The sequence below is a fragment of the Lagenorhynchus albirostris genome, chromosome 15 (assembly GCF_949774975.1).
Source record: "Lagenorhynchus albirostris chromosome 15, mLagAlb1.1, whole genome shotgun sequence".
Classification (NCBI taxonomy): domain Eukaryota; kingdom Metazoa; phylum Chordata; class Mammalia; order Artiodactyla; family Delphinidae; genus Lagenorhynchus; species Lagenorhynchus albirostris.
Window position 1 is genome coordinate 58,815,248 of NC_083109.1, and position 24,777 is coordinate 58,840,024.

The 24,777-nt window shown below is 52.4% G+C and overlaps 1 protein-coding gene across 1 annotated transcript in view; it reads right to left on the reverse strand.

The window, feature by feature from the left end:
* LOC132506262 (uncharacterized) overlaps positions 1-24,777 on the reverse strand; it is a 190,512-nt gene that overhangs the window by 121,354 nt on the left and 44,381 nt on the right. Inside the window, exons 10-17 of the mRNA XM_060124800.1 lie at positions 19,500-19,603; positions 17,281-17,446; positions 10,118-10,303; positions 9,838-9,990; positions 8,181-8,325; positions 5,701-5,859; positions 4,770-4,894; positions 2,052-2,246 (exon numbers count right to left, since the gene is read on the reverse strand). Coding sequence (XP_059980783.1) covers positions 2,052-2,246; positions 4,770-4,894; positions 5,701-5,859; positions 8,181-8,325; positions 9,838-9,990; positions 10,118-10,303; positions 17,281-17,446; positions 19,500-19,603 — 1,233 coding nt within the window. The remainder of the gene's footprint in view (positions 1-2,051; positions 2,247-4,769; positions 4,895-5,700; positions 5,860-8,180; positions 8,326-9,837; positions 9,991-10,117; positions 10,304-17,280; positions 17,447-19,499; positions 19,604-24,777) is intronic.

Consider the following 24,777-nt stretch of genomic DNA (forward strand, 5'->3'; position numbering starts at 1 on the left):
CGTCTGGAGCCTGTGCTCCGCAACGAGAGGCCGCGATAGTGAGAGGCCCGCGCACCGCGATGAAGAGTGGCCCCCGCTTGCCACAAATAGAGAAAGCCCTCGCACAGAAGCGAAGACCCAACACAGCCAAAAGTAAATAAATAAATAAATGAAATTTTTAAAAAAAATAGTTAATTTTATGTTTACGTGAGCTTCACCTCATTTTTTTAAAGAGTACACGGTGAATGATTCCATTTATATTAAGTTCACAAAAGGAGCTGGATGTGACCTCTGCGGTCAACCATATTGAAGTAACAAGGACTGGATTTATCTTCCCACGTGGAGCAACAGATGAAACAGAAGAAACAAAAGTTCCCAAGACATTAGACATCAGGTAGTGTGAGACAATGAACCCAAGAGATGGGAAATAGCAAGGTGAGCCCCAGCTTACTGCCTGGAGACAGCTCAGGCTGAGGTGCAGGGAGGGGAACAGCAGGGCATGACAGACTCTCAGGGTTGAGGATCTGGGAGTCCAGGGAAACCAAGATAGCTGGACTTTGCAGGGCAGAGTACAAGAGAGGAAAGAGCCACACAGAGAAAGAACTCTGGAAATCTCCAGAGGGTCCCAAGGATCTCTGTAACATTGCATTAGGCAAAGATTTCTTAGATGTAACACCCAAAACTTTATGCGTAAAAGAAATGGATAAACTTGAGTTCATTGAAATCAAGAACATCTGCTCTTCAAAAGACACTGTTAAGAGAATGAAAAGACCATGCCATACACTGGGAGAAAATATTTGCAAGTCACATATCTGATACAAGCCTTGTGTTCAGAATAGAGCAGGAATTTTCAAAACTCAGTCATAAGAAGCCAACCGAATTTTTAAAAAAGGATAAAATATTTGAACGTACACTTCACCAAAGAGGTATGGATGACAAGTAAGCACCTAAAAGATGCCCAACATCAGTAGCATTAGGAAAATGTACTTTAAAGCCCCAAGACACTACGACAAACAATTAGAATAGCAAACACTAAAAAGTCTAATCCTACCAAGTGTTGGCGAGGATGTACAAGAATTAAAACTCTCATACACTGCTGGTGGGAATGCAAAATGCTACAACCACTTTGCAAAACAGTTTAGCTAGCTCTTACACAAGTAAACATACAACTACCGTATGATCTAAGCCATCCCATCCGTAGATATTTACCCGAGACATGAAAACATATATTTATATGAAGACTTGTACACGAATGTTCATAGCAGTCCTACTTGTAACAGCCCCAAACTGGACATAACACAAATATGCACCAACAGGTGAATACAGACTGTGGTTCATCCACACCATGAACCACTACATGGCCACAGGAAGAAATAAACTATTAGTATACTCTACCATATGGATGAATCTCAAAATACTTACGCCGAATAAAGGAAGCCAGGCCAAAAAGGAGGACATGCTTTAAAAACAAAAGTATACGCTGCATAATTCCCTTTATGCAACATTCCAGAAAATACAAACATCTATTTTGACAGAAGAAGCCTATCACAACAGGGAGCAGGAGGAAGGGATTAAGAAGCACGAAGAAAACTTTGGGGGTGAGGGATATGTTGATTTAGTTGGTGATGGTTTCATGGTATATACATATGTCAAAACCTATCATATTGTACACTTTAAACACATACTATTTATTGTAGTTTGATTATATCTCAACAAAGCTGATTTTAAAGTAGAGTTCATTGATGCTTTTAGGGGTCAGAACAGTGGTTACCCTTGGGTATGGGTGGGTACATCAGAAGAGGGGGGCCGAAGAGGGTGTCTGGGGAGCTGATGAGGGTCTGGGCGCTCGTTGTAAAGATGTGCTCCACTGGGGGAAACACACGGGGTGTGCACTTCTCTATGTATGTGATACAGCTCACTACTGAGATCTGGACCGGAAATTTGCTTCTGTAAGCGGGTGGGAGGGCAGGGTCAGAGTTCATGGACACCTGGGTCCCCCAGTCCCAAAGCCCAAGTTGACACCTGACAGCGTAGAGGAGTGGGTGTGAGGTGGGCTTAGGCGCTTCCCTTACCTTCCGCTGCAGGTCTCTCATCTTTCTGGACCTTTCTCCTGGACAGGCGGGGTTGGCTGGCTGCGGTGTAGGCCCTGGTCCTGGCTCTGGGGGCTTTTCCGCCTGGGCCTGTCTCTCCTCTTCCTGCCCCCAGAATGACTTTGGGCCAAATAGCCTGCTGGCTATTTCCTCAGCATTTTCCAGCCGGAGCCCCAGCTAGGAAGGAAAGCCAGGGGCTCAGGGAGGAGTAACCCAGTCATAAGGTTGACCAAGAGCTATGGGGTTGGGAGCTTGAACAGGGGGCCCTGGGCTCCCCAGGGTCCATCCAGGCCCAAGGGCCAAGAGGTACAATCTTAGAAAGTCATCAAGCTCCAGATCTAGTTGGCAAGGGCCACAAAGCAAGAATTCCTACTGATTCTTTAAGCCCTGGTTCAAAGGTCACCACCTCTGGGAAGCCTTCCCTAAATTCCCATATCACTCCCTTCACACATTCCCCCTCCCCTCCCCCAGCCAAATTTATCACTCCTTCCTCTCAGTGTCAAGCACACTACTCCAAGGTCACACTCAGACTAATTTGTGTGTCTCCCTTGCAAGATCCTGAGTTCCATGAGGGCAGGGACCTGTGTCTCATTCACTAAGCACACTCAACCCCTGGTGGTATGGTTAATTCTGTGTCTACTTGATTGGGCCACGGGGTGCCCAGGTATTTGGTCCAACATTATTACAGGCGTTACTGTTAGAGCATTTTCGGATGGCTTTAACATTTTAGATCAGTAGACTGAGTCAAGCAGATTGCCCTCCATTATGTGGGTGGGCCTCATCCAATCAGTTGAAGGCCTGAATAAAACAGAAGTCTACCCTTCCTCCAAATAAGGGGGAATTCCTCCTGCCTGACTACCTTCAGACTGGCACACTGGCTTCTTCCTGCCTTCAGACGGGAACTACACCATCAGCTCTCCTGGCTCTCCAGCATGCTGGCTGCAGGTCTGGGACTTGTCAGCCTCCATAATCCTATTGAAATAGTTCTATGTCTCTGGAGAACCCTGACTAACAGATGAGCTGGTTGATTCTCAAAATCTGATGGATGAATGAACAAGTCCCTCCTTCCTTCCATCTGCCCATCCATCCACCCATCTGTTCACTCACTCTTGCATCCCTTCTTTCCATCCTCCCATCCAAGTGTCTCTGAGAGCATTTGCAGAGAAATCACCAGAGGGTCAGCCTTGAGCCCCGCGGGCAAAGTTTGGATGATAGGTTCCCTGTTCTCCATAAATTAGAAAGGGTTGGGATACGGCACAGAGCACCCTCCCTCAGACAAGCTACAGGGACCTGGGGGGAAGAGATGGAAGGGTCCCAAGTCAAGCCATTACTTTAAAGTTTGCTGGACAATAAAGAAAAATCAACACTTGCCAGACGCACACACACAAAATAAATAAAAATAAAGTTTGCTGGACATGCAGTCTCAGAGATCTTCCCTCTTCTGCTGCTGCCCCCCACAATCCATTTTCCACACAACAGCCAGAACTTTCAAGTTATCACTTGCCAACTCAAAACCCTTCCTCGACACGGCCCTACTCCCTCACTGTGCTCCCACGTTACCATTCTCCTGCACTTACTGTTCTCTACTCTATTTCTGTTCCTTAAACACACTAATCCCTTTCTCTTCTCAGGAACTCTGCACATACTGGGCCCCCTCCCTGGAAGGCTCTTACCTCAGCTTTTCACATGACTGCTTTTTGTTCATCCTTCAGATCTCAGCTGAAACTTCACCTCCCTAAACACACTACTTAAAGTTGCCATCGTTTTATCAATGTGTCTACTCATTTCTTATCTGTCTACCTCTCTGGGCTGTGAGCACCAAGCGGGCAGAGATCATGTCTCTCTTGTTCATCATCATATTCTCAGAGCCCAGCACAGGGCCTGGTACATGTCAGGTAGAAGATGGATATTGTCCAATGATGACAGGTGGATAGATGGATGCAAGGATGGATAGATAAGTGGGAGAACAGATGAAGAGATGTGTGGGTGAGGAGACTGATAGATAGATGTATGGGTGGGTGGAAGGGTAGATGAATAAATAGGTGAATGAGAGGGTAGATGGAGAGATGGGTAGACAAGTACATAAATGAATAGATGGATGAGGACAGAAGGATGGATAGGTGGATGGATGGACAGAGAAGAGGTATAGACGTATGGAAGAGCAGGTGGATGGATGGGTATGTGGGTAGGTGACTAGGTGGATGGATGGGGGGTGACTGAGAGAATAAATAGATGATTGAGTGAAAGTGTAGATGGAGAGATGAGTGGGAGGGTAGATGGATGAGAGAGATTAATGAGATGGATAGATGAATAATGGATGGATGACAGATGGGGTGTGAATGGATGGGTGGGTGGGTGGAAGGATGGATAGGTGAGTGGACGGATGATAACTGGAAGAATAGATGGGTAGGTGAGAAGGCAGATGGAGAGACGATGCAAAGTACATAGACGGACGAGATGGATGAGAAGGAGGGAGGGAAGGAGGGATGGGGTGGGTGGTAGTTGAATGGATTTATGTATCAGTCAGTAGGTGGGTGAATAGATGGGTGGATAGGCAGACAGACGGGTGGGTAGACGTCAAAAGCTGGAAGTATAAGATGTGAGAGTAGATCTATAGATACAAGAGGTGATGGATGGAAAGATAGATGAATGGCCCCAAGCCCAGGAGAGGCCCTGAGGAGAAGCAAGGCCCCCTCTTACCTCTAGGAGGTTGAAGGCACGACCAAGGGCATGGACAGTCAGGTTGGCTGTGGCAGAACGGGGAAGGAAGGAGGCCGGAGAGAAGAGAAGGGTCCCCTCCAGGTTGGCTCCCAGGCTGCCCGATGCTAGAACAGACAGAGGATCAGAATACATCACACCGTTAACCGGGTGGGAGCTGGCCACCAAGGGGCCATCGCCGGAGACAGGGCCAGACACACAGTGCATCCTCTTGGCCAGGATAGGAAGCTCAGACCTAAGCCTTACCTAGGGCAGAGGGAAGGTCAGAACAGAAGGGTCACAAATGTACCCACACCTGCTGATAGGCAGAAAGGGGGCAGCCAGAGCACCCCACCCCCAGACTTGCTGAGCAGTTGAGGGGGCTTGGGTACCTAAGCTAGAACAGGGTCCCTTTTTGATTCTGATTAATTACAAGGAGGCAGCTGTCTCTCTTCGATGCTAATCTCCTTTTTTCACCCAGGAAAAAGCAGTTCTCAAATTCACAGCCCTCGGCAGGCAAGGATCCATGAGAATTGAACAACAGTGTTTCACGGATACTGCATTTCTTTTTTAGGATAACCCTATTTTTACAGAGTTAAACTGATCTTCCACTCATGGTAGGGATAAAAGGTTTCCTTTTAGAATAAGTGTAAGTTTAAAAGAACCAGTTTCGAGAAAAGATGGAAGCGCTATTCAGCTGAATGCTATGAAGCGGCTCACACTTAACTATTTTTTAACTCTTCCAACAAAAATGTCAGGTGCTATTTTGGATACAGCAAAAAGATAAAAATAAAAAATCAAGCAAGTGGCATGTGAATATTTGACATTTGGGAAACGGTATCTTTGATCCACATGTCCTCAGGAGTTAGAACTACCAGGTCCCCAAGCCTCTGTGGTCCCAGAGCAGGACAATACCTGCCCAGGATGCCCGTACCTGAGCGGAAGGTGACGTCAGAGTAGGACGAGTGTTTCCAGGTCTCTGGATGGAACTCTTGGCTGACAATGTCCTCAGGGATGGCCTCCCGGAGGGCCCGTTTCAGGGGGTCACCTGTCTCCAGCAGCTGCAGGAGATGACTCCACACAAAGGAGCCCACTGGAGTCCCAGCGCAGCCAGTGGGGAGGGGAGGGGGGAATGGTGAGGGAGGACCCGGAGCCGGCACAACCCAGAGGAAAGACCCCGCAACCCCCCTTCCTGGGTCCTGCTATTTCCACCCACCAGGGGCTTCTCAGGAGCCTAGCTACTGAGAACCGCGTCCTCTTTGAAGAAACGGCAGCAAAGAGCAGTGCCTTAATGGAACTTAGAAATCTAGCCTGTGCAGGGCATTCTGACATGCTTTCCAGAAGGAAAAGGGGGCTACTGTGGGCAAAGTCCTAGTTTGAAAGTGAGCCCCGAGTCTGAATCCCAGTTCCACCATTTGTGAGCTGTGTGACCTTGGGCTGGTTACTCCACCTCTCTGAGCCTTAGTGTCCTCATCTGTAAAATGAACTATAATGACCTCTCTCTCAGGGCTGTTTGTGCAGATCAGTCAAGGGCAGAGGCTGGACCTAAAGGACTGAGTATCTTTCAGCGCTGGGAAAGGGGTGACATGCAATCCACGACGGGGACCCTCTGAGGCTCTCTAGAGTGGTAAAAATGAAATGAGAGCACCAATGAGGATATTATTCTAACTGGGAACCCCAGTCCTCTTGCCTGTCCCAGAGGATGTCTCAGAATGCCCAGCAGGGAGCTTCTGGAACAATCCACATGGAACAGAGCTGAGTCTGCCTTTTGTTTCCATCAGGCAACGTGCAAGCCTGATACCCCAGGGCCTCCATCGAGGCTGTCCCTTGGCTGATCCCCTCTGAGGGCTTGGCCCAGTGGCCTATTGATGCAGAACAGGCCCCTCTCCCACCCCCATTCCACCCCTGAACCTGCCAACAGCGGTCTGCAACTTCTAGTAGCACCATTTCTTTTCCTTTTGGCAAGGGGGCGGGGTTTGCTGTTTCTTTAGAAGGTAGTTTAGCAGTATCACTTCAGACTTTTAAATGTGTGCCCCTGGGCTTCCCTGGTGGCGCAGTGGTTGAGAGTCCGCCTGCCGATGCAGGGGACGTGGGTTCGTGCCCCGGTTCGGGAAGATCTCACATGCCGCGGAGCGGCTGGTCCCGTGAGCCATGGCCGCTGAGCCTGCGTGTCCAGAGCCTGTGCTCCGCAACAGGAGAGGCCGCAACAGTGAGAGGCCCGCATACCGCAAAAAAAAAAAAAAAAAAAAAAATGTGTGCCCCTTTATGTTGGCTACTTTTCCTCTGGCTGGATTAGCACAAGGGCCCAGGAGTGGATATATAGAGAGATTCATTCTGGTTGTTGTTCCTCATGGCAGAAGGCCTGAAACAATCTAAGTGCCTATCGGTGGGGCTGGTAACGTCGATGACGGTTAAGCTCCTAGTGGAACACTGAACAGCTGTAGCTCAGAGTCCAAGTGTGCCGATGTGGAAAGAGCTCCCAGACGCACTGAGGAGCAAAATGGCATGTATAACATGATCCTGAGTTGCTACTGCTGTTAAGGAGATACACGCCCGTGTTCATACATACACTACACGTTCTGATGGGACACACAAGAGAACTGGTCACAGTCAGTACCTTCAGGAAACAGGACTTAGGGATCAGGAGACATGGAAGGCAGACTAACTTTCCATTTATATTTTGCCATCTGCTTTGAAATTTTGGCTACATAGTAGTAATAACAATGGTGATAATAACATTAAAAGTAACAGCTGTGCACACAGCTCTTACAATGTTCTAAATGTCTTCCTGTACCAACTCATTTTATGCTTCCTCTGCGAGGGAGGTATTGTTATTATGCCCATTTCACAGATGAAGATGGAGGCTCATAAAAGTTTAGTCACTTGTCCAAAGGCACACAGGTAGGAAGTGGCTGACCTGGGATTTGAACCCAGGCTGGCAGGCCCCAGGCTCTCAGCTCACTGAAAATTATGTCAACTCACTGTACATTATGTAAAAACTTTTTGAAAATTAGTTGAACCTATTTTTTGAAGTTCCACCTGTTTAAAGGGAACTCTGACCCCACAAGGGATCTGAGATTCGGAGACACTGTCCCTCCTCTGCCTCGAGTCTCTCCTCCAGGTGCTGTGCCATGACCTGACCAGGGCTAGAAGGGAACTCAGCGACTTCCACCCCACTTTACAGATGAGGAAACTGAGGACCACAGAGAATCAACTTCTCCAAGGTTGTTCAATTGCCACGTGGGGGAGGGGAGCATGCAAGGCCACTTGTCCAGACAGTGTGCTAAGAGAAGGGGAGCGGGAAGGGGACAGGACACCTGACGGATGGAGCGTGAGCGTGCTCCTGAACCCCTGCACCCACCAGGTGGCACCAGGCCAGCCCCAGCCCCCCAACCCCGACCTGCAGCTGCTCACCCTGGGTGGACGGCTCTCCTGCCTGGGTGCGCCGCACCTGGGCAAACACCTCCTCGTCCGGGCACCTCATCAGTGCCAGGTAGGCATTGATGCGGATCTCAGCATCCTCCTCGGGGCTTTGGTACAGGCTGGAGAGCACGGATCGCTGCCTCGGGCAGGGGGAAAGTCATCACTCAGGGACCACCCACCTCCACCCAGGAGCACAATGTCCCCTCATCTGCACTGGCTCCAGCAGGTGGCCCCGATGCCCTGCCCCAGCTCTCCTGACATCTCCAGAGCTGCTCTAGACACTCTCACCTGTGGCCCGGTCGTGGGAGGTGGTAGGTTCCCCAGTCACTGCTAATCCCCATCCTCCCACAGGCCAGCCAGAGCCTCATCGATTTCCACAGGTAACAAGGGATAGACAAGTGGGCGTGGCTGCATTCCAAGAAAACTTCATTTACAGGAACAGCACAGCACAGCAAGGACACACAGGAGGTATTCCCGACCCGGCTTCCTAAGCAAGCCACCTCCCCTAACCCGTGATTCTCTGCCCCATCACCTGTTGGTTTCCTTCACAGCACAGCCATTTACCCATCCACTCATGCAGCAATATTTACTGAGCACCCATTATGTGCCTGGCAAGGTGTGAGGTGCTGGGTGCCAATTATGAACAAGACAAACCCAGCTTTTATCCACCTGAAGCTTACATTTTAGTGCAGAGACGGACACTAAATAAGGTTAATATGTGAAATATATAATACGTTAGGTGATAATAACTGCTAAAGAGGGAAAAATAAAATGGGAAGCAGGAGGCGTGGGGGGCTTGAAGAGGTCAATTTCAGGTAAAATAGCCAAGGAAGACTGACAGCAAAGTGATTTCTAAGTAAAGGCCTTCTAGAGGTAAAGGAGTAAAGCCTGGGGATATACAGGGGAAAGGAATTCCAGGAAGGGAGAAGAGCACGTGCAAATGGCCTGAGACAGAAGTAAGCCCTGCAGGCTTGAAGAACAACAGGGAGACCAGTGTGGCTTATGAGGAGTCGGGGGGTGGTGAGGGAAGTAGGAGGTGAAGCCAAGAGGTGCTAGTGGGTCAGTGGTCAGACCGCAGGTCCTGATAAGTCATTATAAGGACTCTGGCTTTGACTCTAAGTGAGACAGGACCCGCTAGTACAGGGGTCAGCAAACTTTTCCTGTAAAGGGAAAGAGAGTCAATTTTTTTTTTGCCTTTGCAGGCCATGCAGTCTCTCTTGCAAACTACTCAACTCTGCAGTCGTAGCAAAAAAGCAGCCCAGACCGCACATAAATGAACAGGCACAACTGTGTTCCAACAAAACTTTACATACAAGATCAGGCAATAAGCTGGATATAGACAATGGACCATGTCTTGCCAACCCCTGAACCAGAGCGTTTGCAGCACAGGTGGCTTATATATAGTTTGTTTGTAATCATATACTTATTTGTACATTTATTTGATAAATATATGCCTCCCACATAGACACAGGCCCTATGAGAACAGAGACCTGGACACCTGTTCACGCAAGTACCTACCACAGTGCCCAGCATATAACAGGTGCTCGGTACATGTGATGAATGAATGAGCAAATAAAGAAGTGAACAGTGGTTTGAGACCCACTACTGCCCAATGCCAACCACAATGAAATAACATGCAGAAGCTCACGTTTGCAGAGCAGGGAACCCTCCGGAAGGCCTGGATGGCCCCCAGCCGGATCTCAGGGGGGCAGCTCCTCAGGGACGCACAAGTGCTCAGCTTGGGGGTGAGAGCTACGGCCGCCAGGCCGGCATTGCCAATGGCCTTCAGCACGAGCTGGAGCTGAAACAAGATGGTGGTGGGGCCTTGAGGCCTGATGGGTACGCCCAGCCCACCCATTCAGGCTACAGCTCGCCCACTTGACAGGGACCCCATCAAGGGGCCGTGCCCAGGATGGGGCTGTCCTCACCTGGTCAGCATCTGAGGGCTCCTGGAAGGTGCAGTTGGCACCCAAGGCGTCTTCCAGGATCCTCATGAGGGAGCCAACACCAGGCAGCTGCCCGCAGGGCCCGTCCAGAGACACACAGAGGTTATGCACCAGAGCTGAGATGCCCAGGAAGGCGCTGGGGCTGGCCTCCGGGGTCTGAAGCAGTGGCTGGGGACAGAAAACGGCCCCCCGACCCCAGCCGAGAAGGCTGGTAAGTGGTCCTTCACAGGTCTCGCCATGTGCAGATCTAGGGTGCTTCCTAAAAATACAGAGGCCCCGGCCCCCCACCCCTGAGGGTCTGAATAAGTTGTCCATGGAGGGACCTGCATGGGGCATTTCTTAAAACACCCCAGATGACCATTCATGTGCATCGAGGATGGAGAACCACACCTCAGGGTGTGGGGACAGGGGACATTTGGCAATGTCTAGAGACGGGATGTTGTCACAGATGGGGGACAGTGCTGCTGGCATCTAGTGGGCAGAGACCCGGGATGCTGCTAAACGTCCTCCCAGACAGCGGACAGCCCCACATGTCAACAGCGCCAGGGCTGAGAGACCCTGGGCTACATCACCAGTCTGAGGGGGCAGGGTGGGGGTGGTGAGCTTCTTCTGGGTGGACTATGGTGAAGAACCTCCGACAAAGTGTCAGGACCCACCCCGGGTGTGTGGCACGGCTCTGCCACCTCCCAAGATGTATGAAACGTGTAAGAAATAAAACCAAAGTTCTCTCTCTGTGATCAATGGGCAAAACAAGTAAGCCAGCTTTTTATGCCCTTCTGTAAAGCCGCACGAGAGACCAACCATCTCTTCTGGGATCATAGGATCCCCAAGTAGTGGTCGCAGTCCCCTGTCTACAGCAGGGGAGACGGAAAGCAGACAAGCTGTGTCCTGCCGCCCAGCCAGGCTGGTTTTCTCCAAACAGCATCACCCGCCCCCAGTTCTGGGAGTGAGAGGGATGAACGGGCAAGGGCTGAGAGAGCTCCCAGGCCACTGTACCTCCCGCCTGTCAGCTGGGGCGACTGGGACCATGCTGTCCTGGACCTGGTGGGGGCTTGAGGGCACCCAGCATTGGCTTTGCTCTTCTCCCAGGGTCTTGATAGGAAGTTGGGCAAAAAGGTGGAAAGAGGAAAGGATGTGCTCTGAGTGGAGATTGTCTTTAACAGAGGTGGCCCTGGGTCCAATCCAAAAGAACCCAAATGGAAAGGCACGGCCAGTAGCATTAGTGTAAATGGTGAGCAACTGCCCAGCCCACCTACTGATGAAAGCAGCTCTTTTGCCCCTTTCCTGTTCACCCATTTCTGTCCCCCCTCTAACCCTAAAAGCCTAATTATAGGAATGAGATCACTAAGCAGTTAAAACGGACTCCTCCTGACTTATGCTTTTCTGAATGCACACCATGCCTTGCCTAACCTGTCGATTCTTTTCCTAGATAAAAAGAAGTAAGAAGAAAGTAAGAACAAAAAATGACTAGCTCTCTACCCCCAACAGCCCCCTAAGGAGTCCTGCAAGCAGATCACGCGGGCAAGATAACATCTGAAGAGAGAGTCAGCCAGTCTGCATGCACAGAACAATGCAGAACCCAATCTCCTGCCCCAGTGATTCACTGAGATTCTCCCCCCGTGTTTCCCTTTAAAAACTGTCACGGCTGAGCAGAATCTTCAGAGTTGGTCTCAACACACAAGCCCACCTTCTCCCCAGACTGCCGGCTTTTCTGATTAAAGCAACTTTCCTTTCTACTGACACTTGCCTCTCGAATTATTGGCTTTTTAGTGGTGAGCAGCTGAACCTGAGTTTGGTAACAGACCCAGGAAATAAGAAAGTCCCTTGTGTATAGTGCTTGCCAATTTCCATGGTGTAAATGCTCCCACCCCGGCGATTTGAGCTGAGTCACTACAAGGGATCTGGGAAGAGATGGGGAGTCAGCAGTAGGCACATCTCCTGTGACTGGTCCACACATGACACAAGCAATGCAAATAAGCCCGAGCGTGTGGACACGGGACCGCATAGTAAGAGCATTAGAAATTATCCACCTCTCGGGGCTTCCCTTGTGGCACAGTGGTTAAGAGCCCACCTACCAATGCAGGGGACACGGGTTCAAGCCCTGGTCTGGGAAGATCCCACATGCTGCGGAGCAGCTAGGCCCGTGCGCCACAGCTGCTGAGCCTGCGCTCTAGAGCCTGCGAGCCACAACTGCTGAGCCCGGGTGCCACAACTACTCAAGCCTGCCCACCTAGAGCCTGTGCTCCACAAGAGAAGCCACCGCAATCAGAGGCCCGCTCACGGCAACAGAGACCCCATGCAACCAAATATAAATAATAAATTATCCATCTCGTACCTTTATTTTAATATGATTTCTCTTAACTGCAAGCTTAGATCATTTAATTTTTAATAATGGCTATGTTTATCAATCAGCTCGAAAACTACCTGAAAATCAAGACTCTCCCACAGCACATGTTGGGGCCCTTTTCAGTCTGGTTCCCTGAAGAGCAGGAGGAGACCCAGCCCTCCTTTGGGGGTCAGATTGCCCAACCCACCCAGCTCAAACAGGCCCCTCTCTTCCGGGGGCCTCACAGTGGCAGGGACTCAGCCCAGGCTGAATCGCAGGAGGGTCATTCCAGTTGCTCAGCAGAGCTCCCCCAGACGCTCAGCCACCCTTACCCCAGGGCACTGAAGCTTTCAGCTGAGAGGAAGACAAAAATGGGGGGGTGGGGGGCTCAGAAGAGGGGAACGCTGGTTCTAGGCCTCTCGGAGGAAAACCAAGAAAGACGTATTTTATTTAATAAACATACAGCACTCCCTATGTGCCAGGCTCTGTGGTTAACAGGGCACACATGTCACCTGCTTAGAGCCTGAGACACAGAGAGGTTAAGTAACTTGGCTAAGGTCACTCAGCCAGAAAGTGGCAGAGCCAAACTTGACCCTGTAGGGTCTGGTTCCCAGGCTGGGCACTCCCCCTGCACTCACTGTCTCTCAAAATACATATTCTGGGCTCATTTGTGAAAACCAGACCCGGGCACTGGGCATCAGACAGTGGCCTCGATTATTCCTACAGTCCAGAGCAGGGACCGCTTGGCAGCCTGGGGGAAATACAGCCTCCGCACCAGCTGTTCTTCCCTTGGGTTCATGGTCTTAACCAGGTCTGTGTGTCCACGCAAGGGTATCTGTGTGCGTGCATCTCAGTGTGTGTGTGTTTTAGAATCTCAGTGTTTGTGGGTGTGTGCATTCCTGGGTAGGTGTGCACGTGTCTCAGTGTACACGCATATCCCAGGGCACATGTCCCAATGCGTGTGTGTGCACTCATTCGAGTGTGCCCTGATGTGTGTGTGCACACGTACTGACGTGGGTGTGTCCCCGTATGTACACATGCAAGTCCCAGTGTGTGAATGCACACTTGTCCCAGTTTATCCTGGGGGAGGGGGTGTCCAGGTGTGGGTGGATGTCCCTACTTGTCCCTGTGTGTGAGTGTCCTGGTGTGTGTGTGTACATGTATGGCATGTCTGTGTGAGTACGTCTGCATGTCCAGGTACACGTGTGAGCCCTGGTGTGTACGTCTCAATATGTCTCCATAGGTGGGTACGTGGGGATATGTGTCCCCCTGTGGGTGTGTGTCCCCATATGTTCCCACGTAACCATCTTCAGGGTATACGTATGTGAGTCTTGGTACGTGTGTGTGTGTGTGTGTGTGTGTGTTTCCTTTGTGGAAGGAACGGGGAACGGGGACCTGTGGCTTGGCAAAGCATGTGCAATGTTATTCCAGATTTGGCAAATGAAAACAAACACTCTGTTTTCTTAACACAGAGGAGGGAAAGCAGGGCTCGGCTGGGACGCAGGGGTTATGAAAAGATTGCGAGAAGCCGCTCAGACCTGCGGGATGAGGGTTCCTGCCTGCCAGAGGCCTTCACCTCTGCCCGCTCTGCCCCAGGAAGGCTGCCAGCAGGAAGGCAGGGCAGACTTGGGCCCTCCCAGGGCCCAAGATGGAGCCAGAAGCCGGGGGCGGCCCTGTGGGGAGGGCGGGGCAGCTGGGGCCACTTGGTTTGCTGGGAGCCAGGCCCCACCTGGGAGCCACAGGGCCAGGACAGCTGGGCCAGTGTCAGGCCTGCGCTCTGAGAGGGTCCGGACAGCAATGACCCTGCTTGTTTGACGGCTGCCCTGGGGGTCTGTCCAGAACTGCCAGCCTCCCTCAACTTCACAAGAGTCAGAACGCCCGATCTTAATGCCAAAATCTCTGACTTAAAAAGGTTTGGTTCGGGACTTCCTTGACGATCCAGGGGGTAAGACGCCACACTCCCAACGCAGGGGGCCCGGGTTCGATCCCTGGTCGGGGAACTAGATCCCGCATACATGCAGCAACTAAGAGTTCGCATGTCACAACTAAGACCCAGTGCAGTCAACATAACTAAATAAATAATTAATAAAACAGTATTTTAAAAAAATAATTCAATTAAAAGTCTGCTTCAAATATTCAACTTTCTCTTTTTTTAATCTTTAAAGATGGAAAGATGAAATCATCCCTAAGCCTATGACCACTTTTCCAATGTGACTTTAACACCCATTCATCTTGTCCCAAACCCAGTTCCTCATATCCAAAGCAACCCTCCCCAAAACGCCAAGCAATTAAGCTGGTAGGAAAAAAAAAACACAGGAAGCACCATGACCTTGGGGAGGTGAAGCACTAGCTGGAAAAGACTGATCAGCTGGACTTCACCAAAATGAAGAACTTCTGCTCAGCAAAACACACCATTAATACAGCCCAGCAACAGAACAAAGTCCCGACACACACGTGTGCATGCACACGCGTCACGGACAGAATCTCACAGAGAATGTGGGAGAAAGAAGCCAAACTCCAGATGCACACGAGCCCACGGGTGTGAATGTCAAAAGCAAGCAAAACCTAGTGATGGTCAGAAAAGGCAGAATCATCATGACCTTTGGGGTCACCGACTGGGAGCTGGAAATGTCCTATATCTTGTCCAGGGGTGGTTACACAGGTGAACACGGATGCGAAAACATCAAACTGGATACTTAAGAGCAGGGCAGTCTCCTGAATGTATAGTTCAAAATGTAAGAACACACACCCCCTAACTGCAACGTAGGACCCTGGGCGGGACCCTGGAACAGACAGAGGACATTAGTGGAAAAAGCAGTAGGATCTGAACAGCTGGAGTTGGTTAACAGTAAGGTAGCAAGGTCTGTTTCTTAGCTGTAGTAAACACTTTCTGGTGATTTAAGATGTTAATAATGGGGGAAGTGGGGAGGGGTGTACAGGAACTCTGTACTATCTGCAACTTTTCTGTAAATCTAAAATTATCCTAAAATAAAAAGTGTATTAAAATAATCTCTTGCTGGGCTTCCCTGGTGGCGCAGTGGTTGGGAGTCCGCCTGCCGATGCAGGGGACACGGGTTCGTGCCCTGGTCCGGGAAGATCCCACATGCTGCTGAGCGGCTGGGCCCGTGAGCCATGGCCGCTGAGCCTGTGCATCCGGAGCCTGTGCTCCGCGGCGGGAGAGGCCACAACAGTGAGAGGCCCGTGTACCGCAAAAAATAATAATAATAATAATAATCTCTTGCCTTCCTCCCTCCCCCTCCCTCCTCCTCCCCCTCCCTCTTTTTCTTACCCCCCTCTCCCTTCCATCCTCCCGCTTCAGGCTGCACAAAGCAAGCCTGCATCCCCAGCACATGCCCAGCACAGCACATGTGCATCCTTGTGACAGGTTGAGAGAACAAGCAAATACAGTCCAGAGAGGTGCAAGCTCTGGTCTTGCAGGATGAGAACCTACGAGAAGCAGGTGAGAGAAGATCCTGGGCTCCGAGACAGCCGAGACACCCACCTGCTCTGCTCACGGCGTGTCCCTGGCAAGTGGTCACAGCAGCGATACCAGTGCGTACATAACACTTAGCCCACGTCACAACAACTATTAGCCTGCACCATCACCCTGCGAGTTACTCCCACCGCACAGACGGGCACCCGAGGCACAGAAGAGTGGAGCATCTTGCCCAAAGTCGTGCTGGTAGGGACAGGGCTGGATTCTGAAGCAGAGGGATCAGGCACCAGAGTCTGCTTTTGGCCGCTGCATTCATGCCGAACAAACAAAGAAGGAATAGGGAGCCCGACCCTGCCCAGCACTGGCTGAGCCTCCGTAGGCCCTGGATGGCGCTGACGTCCCTATGGTCAGAGTGTCACCTGCTAGGCCATGAGCTATGGGTGATGCCCCTTGGGCCTGGCCCTCGTCTAGCTCCAAGTCAGTGCCCGATTCCCTAATGAATGGAGCCAACCACACAGCCTAGAACAGCCCCACTGCAAACTCTGGAGGTGTGGGTCAGGGGTCAGGCCAGGGGGGAATGCTCCCTACACTCCAACTGGAGAGTGGCCAGAGCCCCTCCAGCATGAAGGACTGAAAGATCCTGCTGGAGACCCCCTCATCAGCCAGCACAGGGGTCCAGGGACCCTGGCTGGCCCATCACTGCTTCCACTCCCCACTGGGGACCTCTGAATCCTGGCCCACTACCAGTCTGGGACAGCAGGGTGAGGACTGACAAGTGACCCCACCACCAGCTGAGTGCGGACACCCCCCCATGGTCCAAGGGAAAGGCACAGCAGCTGCATCACCCAGCTACCCAGCCTCCTTGGGCCTCAGTTTCCTCATCTGTAAAATGGGAGTAATAAAAGCACCTATTTCATAGAGGCATCGTGGGGGTTAAATAAGACCTCCTTGTGTTGTCAGAAATTATTGGCCTAGTTTCACATGCTTTCCTAATCTCAAGATTCATTAAATATGCTTGATTACAGGAATAATAGCAGCTCTAATTTAAAGCGCTTGGACTCTGTGCCAGGCATCAGGAGAACTGCTTCACATTCAGCATCTCATTTCTCACCATGAGCCCAAGAGGGAAGTACTGCTCCATCCCCATCTTACAGATTGGAAAACAAGCTCAGAGAGGTCAAGTCACTTGCCTAGGATCACAGAGCTGGGAGGGACACTGCTGAGACTCAAACCCGGATTTCTCTGACCTGCCTCCACTGGTCCCACGAGGCACCGGCACAAAGCCCGGAGGACAGAAGGTTCCCCCACCCCTCCCCACCACATCCAATCAGCAGTGGAGCAGGGGAGGGATGACACGGGGCGGGGTGGTATGCAGAGGCTCACCAGCAGCGCGTGGACCATAGCATCTGTGGGCTGCGGGACAAACGCCAGTGACCAGAGCCATGCCTCTGTCTCATCTGCCTCCAGCTCCCCGGACACAATGAGCTCCGCCATGAGGCTCACGCAAGGCTTGGTACCACAGGAGGGCAGGGCATCCACCAGCGGTCGCCTGAGATGGAGAGAGGCCCAGGGAACATCATGATGGCGGCCCACACATCCCAGGAGCCTTCCAGGACATCTCTTGTGAAGCCTCAGGTCATCCGGGAGCGATCAGAGGCTCGGAGAGGTACAGCAGGGACCTGTCCACACTCACACCCCCGGGAAGGGGCTGAGCCGGGCCTGGGAGCCAGGCAGCCTGGCCGGGGGCCTGTGCTCTTAGGGCCACAGAGACACCAGCAGTCCAGTCTAAACCCTTGCAGTGCTGCCCACCCTGGAGACACAGCGGTTTGGGGCGACGTGAGTCCCTGCCCACTGCTCTCCAGAAACCAACCATGGTCACCATGTAGGGTGAGAACCCCTTGCATAGAACAGGAATCAACAATTAGCAGGTTGCCTCCCATTAAACCTCTAATGCTCTCAGCCCAACATCAGGATCTTTTCCTTTTTTTTTTTTTTAAGATTACCAAAAGGTTGAGAAGTTCCAGAAAGGTTTCCAACCTTTGCACAATGATGGGTCTAAACAGGAAAATGATGACTGAACGGGGGTGGGTGCATAGGTCGCAGTAGAAACGGGAGGTTCCCAGAGCTGGGGTCACACGAGGCAGCAGGGCACACGGGGGGGGGTAGATTGGGACCCCCCCACCCCATCAACCCTGATGAGTGGCATCCATGGCCACAAAGGACCAGGCACCCCCACTGCCCCGCTCCACACACACCATCTGCCCATAAACAGTCTCTGGCCTCAATTTGCTCATCTATAAAATGGGAATGCTGATGACAAGACCAGCCCCAAGATGAGCGTGAGCCCTCAGGAACACAGGCCACTTCATCTGAGGAATGTCCTACCTGTCCTTCCCCCATCTCTTGCCCTTGTGTTTCCTCTCTTTTCCTCATAGATTTGGGCCTTGGAAAACCAGCCTCTGGGCAGAAATGGAGGAGGAGGTGAGGGCAAGAAAAATCTCTCAAGAGTGTCAGTCCTCTTGGAAACTTCTAGAGCTGGGGAGGGTCTCCCCTCTCCCTGATTCCCGACATCTAGGTAGACAAGTGAGACACAGGGGCTTGTGGGAAAATCCCACAAGCGTGAGTCACGAAGGGAACAGGCAGCTCCACAGGAAGACTCAGGGGCCCCTTCCTACACCAAAGATAATTAAAATGTGCCCATGTCAAATATCCTTTATCTTTAAGCCCATAAGAATTCGATGGAGCAGCACAGACCACCTGGGTCAAAAATCCCGACTCTGCTGTGTAACCTTGGGCAAGTGTCCTAACTGCTCTGTGCCTTGGTTTCCTTCCACGGCTGTAACATAGGAATAATAAAACCACCTACCTCATGGGGTCATTGTGAGCATTAAATGAGTGAATAAGACATAAAACGCTTGGAAGGTATCTGTGCCTTATTAGTTACTAAGTTTGGTGGTCATTCAATTAGACATTTGGTAATGTTGATTTGGGGATGGGGGTCTTTCATAGTTCCAAGTCGATAAAATTTTTTCAGGTCTCAAAATCTTTTTGAGAGCCTTTGAAAAGCTCACAAGCCCGAAATCCGGATCTCAGGGGTCCGGTGAACGGCTGGACTCGGGGAAGGAGCCGCAAGCTTTCCCCTGCACAGCGCTCAGCCGATGGAGTTAGGTCCTCAGAGGTTCCCCTCCACGCTTGGGGGTCTCTCTACACCCCTTGCTGGCCTCACATCAGGCAGGTCCCAGCCCTGCCCAGCACCCCTCCACCCCCAGGAGAAGGGTACCCAAGGCGCATTGGAATGCTAATTCCAGCTTTCAGCAAGCTGGTCCCTGTGTGGGGAGGGAACAATGCCTGTCTTTATCCGGCCAGGTCCTGCAGCCTCCAGTCTCCCGAAGCCCCCGTGGGAACCCTCCAAGCTCCCCTCTTAATCGCCTTCTTGGCAGACGTCCCCAGACTGAAGGACGACAAGTCAGTATCACAGGGATGAGCTGAAATGTCGCCATCCATCTCTCAATGGGGACCTAGGACAGCATCAAGACTACCCAGCCCACCAGGACCCCCAGGCAGCTCCTGGCCCAGCCCCCGACTCGGGGAGAGGCCCTTACCAGTTGTCTCGGCATTTGAAAAAAGAATGTTCCCAGAGTTCCATGAGCTCATCCGCAGAGAGGCCCCGGAGCTCAGACACCAGCGTCAGGAACAGCTCTGCGGCCTAGAAATCAGAGAGGAAAGTGTGAGAGGCCCCAACCGCAAGGGTCACCTCATCCATCTCCTTGCCTCCAGGCATGGCTGGAAACACTAGGATCTCCTGCCTACGGTGTCACAGACCCAAAGAGATGAGGCCGCTCGTCTGGGCTTCCTTCCACTGAATCCCAGCTCCTGGCACACAGGCTGGCCCATTCTTTTTCTTTAATTTAACAAGCATTTATTGGGCACCTACTACATGCCAGGCATGCTTTAGGGGCCAGGGATGTGCGGGTGAAGAAGAGACACGGCATCTGCATTTGTGGGCTTTATACTCTAATAAAAGCTCGATACATGTTCACTACGATTATAATCTAGTTATTATAATGAGTCAGCATATTTCACAAAGTTAGTGAGATAGCCATCTTTTCTGATATTTTTAATGAAAAAAATATGTGAACGTTTTTCAGAGTTATGAGCAGTGATGGCTAATCAACAGGGGTTTGCAGTTTTTGCCCCTTGTCTGCAGGTCTGAGCAGCACAGTCACCAAGTCTCCAAAAACCCAAGGAAATAAAGGACTCTATTCAGAGCCCGCACCTCTCGGGTTTCAGGAGATGCTTGGCTTGGGATGCCGGCCCCACATCCTGCCTTCCCTCCCCGGTGCCTCTTCAGTCTCAGATTCGTTGCCTCGGCCCGAGCCCAAAGCCACAGAAAGAGTGACGAGGTCCTGGCTTCCTGCTGCGCTTGGCGAAGGCCAAGAATGAGCCCTCACCCCACCCAGCCAGGGGTCCACTACTGCTGGGACGGGTTTGCCTCACCTCAGGCCTCCTCTGCTCTGAGCAGCTGAGACTGAGTCCCCGTGCACAGAGCTTGACCTCAGCAAGACGCAAACACGAAACAGGCCCCTCACAGGCCAGCGTAAGCCACCCTCCCCTCCCTTCTCACCAGCATGTCTGCCCCCAGGGTCTGGGCAGCATCCCCATCATATGCCTTCTGCCGGTGGAGCCGATGGGGACCCTTCGTTCTGCCTTTAATTCCTCATGCAGGACACACAAGCAGCCCCCTGTCGGGGCTGACCACCACCTTTAGAGTGGCCCTGGCCAGCATCGGCCTAGTTTGGGGCAGCTACCCCAGGAGCCCTGCCGCCTTCTGGACAGGCTCGGGTGCATTTCCCTCCAGCTGGTGGCTGCCTTGCCCAGGCATCATCTGTGAATCCCTAGACTCGGAACACATCTGCTTCTAAGACCTCCAGCACGTGTGCAGCCGCCAGGCCTGGCTGGGCATCCGCTCAGGAGCAGGCCTCCTGCTCTGGGAGGCCTCAGGCTGCAAGTGTTGGCTTCAGGAACAGCTTTCCAGAGCCAGACGCAGCAGGAGGGGCTGTAGCAGCTCATCCCGGAAGGCTTGCAGGTGGAGGAAGGAGGCTGTCATTCCTGCCTCCTGGGCGAGAAGCCCGTCCCCACCATCGCCACTAACAACATCTATGCAAACGATAATAACAACGGTTACTTTGTTTGGAGCCTCAGCTGTGTGCCAGGTGCTGTTCTAGGCACTTTACAGGGACCATTTCATTTGACCTTAACCCTGTGAGGGGCCGTCATTATCCTCACTTAACAGAGAGCATTTAAGTCAGGTGCCAGTGGACACAGAGCTACTAAGTGGCAGAGCGAGACTTGGACCCACACTCTTAACCAGGATCCTACACTCAAGGCCATGGGAAAAAAAAAAGCCAGCCCTGTTTGCCAGTTTCCGAGGTGTGAATACTCCCACCGCAGCCCATCACCAGCGGCCCGTGTGCCATCACTGAACGCAGACGTGGGAATCACTGTGCAGAAGCACGACACTGCGTCACAGTTCCACCCTGCGGGAGATGCAGATAACCTCCAGTGCAAAGATTAAAATGTAGTAAGATAACTAGGTAGTGATGATTTTGAGCATTCATTACCCTTGTTTCGAGTATGATTCATTTTCATTGTAAGTCGGTATAACTTAGTCTTTAGTAATGTCCGTTTAACAACCAGTCTGCAGGATTTCTGGAATCTAACCATTGGCTCTGGCAAATCGGTACAAGCCAGCCTCGCGCACCACCGTCCACACTTCGCTGTACACAGTCGGTGCTGAATCAATATCTGTGACTTGGGTGTCCTATTACGAGCAACCTGGATGGTGGTCAGGAGCTGTGCCCTCCCCAGGCGTCCTCCCTGGCAGCCCTGGGAGGGGGTGGGGCCCGACCCGCCTTGCTTCTCTCCCCATCCTCTCCTTCACTCCATCAGGCTCTTGGCCATCCCAGCCTGCTGCCCCCCACGTGGAAACTCGGGGGGCCTCTCTGCGGAGGGGTCAGGCTGGGGAATTTGCTCTCCATTGAGTCCTGAGTCCTGGTTTTGTTTCCAGACTGAAAAACCAATCTTGTCTCCTGCCCATCAGCAATGGGGAGGGGCAAAGGCATTCTTAGCTGAAGCCCACGGGGTCGGTCCCCCCGGTAACCGACGGGCCCTCAGTCCTCCCGGGGAGGCCAAGGCACTGCTTGATGTGCACCAAAGCATCCCTGAAAAGCCATTTTCAGGAACAAGGTCCTTGGTAATTCACCCCCAGCCCAGGGGACCTCCCTAGTGGGAACAATTTGCTTCCTTGTTAGCACTATAAATACAGGGCAACCGCCCTGCACCCTCTGGGGCCGGCACTGCCAGTCTCCAGGAGGGGAGACACAGGCCCACAGCACGCCTGGCCCCGAGCCACCTCTGTCAGGGGAAATGCCCAGTCAGGGGGCCGGACGGGAGGAGGCAGGTTAGGACACAGGATGTAGAGCGGCGGTTCTCAGTGGGGGTGACCGTGCTCCCCAGGGGACGCTGGCAGCCTCTGGAGACACCCTGGGTTATCATGACTGGGATGCGGGTGATGCTGGCATCTAGTGGGTAATGGTCAGGAATGCCGCTGAACATCCGACAGTGCACAAGGCGGCCCAAGGGGTCAGGAGGGCCAGGGTGAGAATCCCTGCTGTGGGCTGGTTTGCCTGGACTAACAGCCCGCTCTGTCAGCCACTAGCTGGTGGGCTTGGACCACACCTCGCAGGGCTGAGGGCCCTTTCCTTGGGGCTGCTCTCTGACTCCCGCGAGGCCCACGAGACCAAGGATTCCAGAGAGCGATGAGCATGGGCCTTGGCTCCCTCCCGGTCCCTGAAACAGTGAACAGCCAGCTGCACACGAGTCTCTGCTATACACACGCAAAATGTATAACGTGTGTGTACCTGTGTGAGTGTTCAATATGCATTCGGTATGTGCATATATACTAGTCTATATTTACTGATGACATATTCAACATATTTTAGACATATTCAACATATTCTTAGATATGGTTTTTTCCACGTTATATCTGAATCTGATTCTTCTCCCCACCCCACCCCCGCTATCACCCCACACCAAGCCTCCTTCACCTCCTACCTGTGTTACTGTAACAGCCTCTTAACCTCTCTCCCGACATCCCATTGGCCCTCAGTCTATTCTCCACCCGCAGCCAGAATGTGAGCACTGAAATGTACATCAGATCACAACACCCTCCAAGGTTCCTCATTTACCCTGAGTAAAAGCAATCTGGGGAATTCCCTGGCGGTCCAGTAGTTAAGACTCTGTGCTTCCACTGCAGGGGGAGTGGGTTCAGTCCCTGGTCGGGGAACTAAGATACCGCATACCGCACGGTGAGGCAAAAAAAAAAAAAAAAAGCAATCTGTGTGCCCCCCTAAAGGGGCGACCCTGTCCCCTCTCACCCTCCCACTCCGCTCCAGTCACAAGGCCTCCTTGCCACTCAAACTGGTGCTGAAACTCGCTCACCGTGCTGCTCCTGCCCTGGCGCACGTGCTGGGCCCGCCCCCTCTGGCAGTCCCCCCCCACCAAACCCCTATCCACCCCACTCACTCCTCACCTCCTTCTGGTCCTTACTCAACATCACCTCCCCCGTGAGGCCTTCCCAGGCATCCATCATTTAAAACTGCATCCCATGCCTCCCCCACCTGCCCCCTTCACCCCTCTTCCCCTCTCTACTTGTCTCCCCAGCCCCCTGGGGCCCATGATCCCAGGCGCAGTGGGACCTGGCTCTGCTTCCTGCATCTGAGCAGGACACAAGTGTCTGAGCCATCTCAGCCCAGCCCCCCAGGGACCGAGGGGGGCTAACCCCAGTCTGGATGCCCCCAGCCCTGTTCTCTTCTGAACTAAACGCTCCGCCTCACGCAGCCAGAGGCATCCACGAGGGCCTCTGGTGCTGAGAATTCCGGATGGAGACATTTCCGGCAGTAAAGGCACTCCCGGATCTGAGGCTGGGGCTGGACGGGCACTGGCCTCACAACATCCTTCTCCACTGACTTCACGTGAGCTACACCAAGAAACACAAAGCTTTGCACCCAGATGCCTGGTTCCCAGCCCAGACCTGCCAGGCCAGGACGTCAAAGGTTGGGGTCTGGGCATCCATATATCTGACAGGCCCCCTACCCAAGTGCTGCCCGGAGGGCAGGGGGTGTGCCTGGCACACCTGGCACCATGCCTAGAAGTGGGGCCGCACCCAGCCCTGTCCACACCTGGAACGACCTATTTCTGTCCAGCTGGGCACATGACAGCCCCCAAGTCCTCGGTCCTATAAAAGCAGCCAGTGAAACAGGCATTTATAAATTTGCGGCATCCCAAATCAACAAGCAAGTACACTTTGAACCCTCCCAGGCTGTTGTGGGATCAAAGTAAAAACACCCCATGCTTCTCTCCTCGGCACACAGGCCCTGGGACTTGAATCAGAAAAATCCCAGCATCTTTAATGCCTTCCAGGAAAGGCTAGGGTTCTCACGCTGAAGTCATCAGCAATGCTGAGATGGGCAGAAACAGTGGACACAGTGAAAGTCCCCAAAATGTCACTGGTGACATCCAGCCCTGAGCTGTGGATGGCAGGGATGTTACAACAAAGATTACTATGGGCCTAGAATGTTCTGGAAGGCATCCTGACCACGAGGCCCTGCAGGACCTGACCCCACCGGTCCTCACCGTCGAGCTCCAGCCAGGCTGAGCTGCGTGCTCCCCAAACACGCCCAGCGAGGTTCAGACTCAGGACTTTGGCCCTGGCCAAACCCTCCTTTTGGAGCACTAGTCCCCTGGATTCCCAAGGGACCAGCCCAGGTCTCAACTCCAGTGTACCCTGCTAGACCCCTGGCCCCTCAGCCACATCCCCGC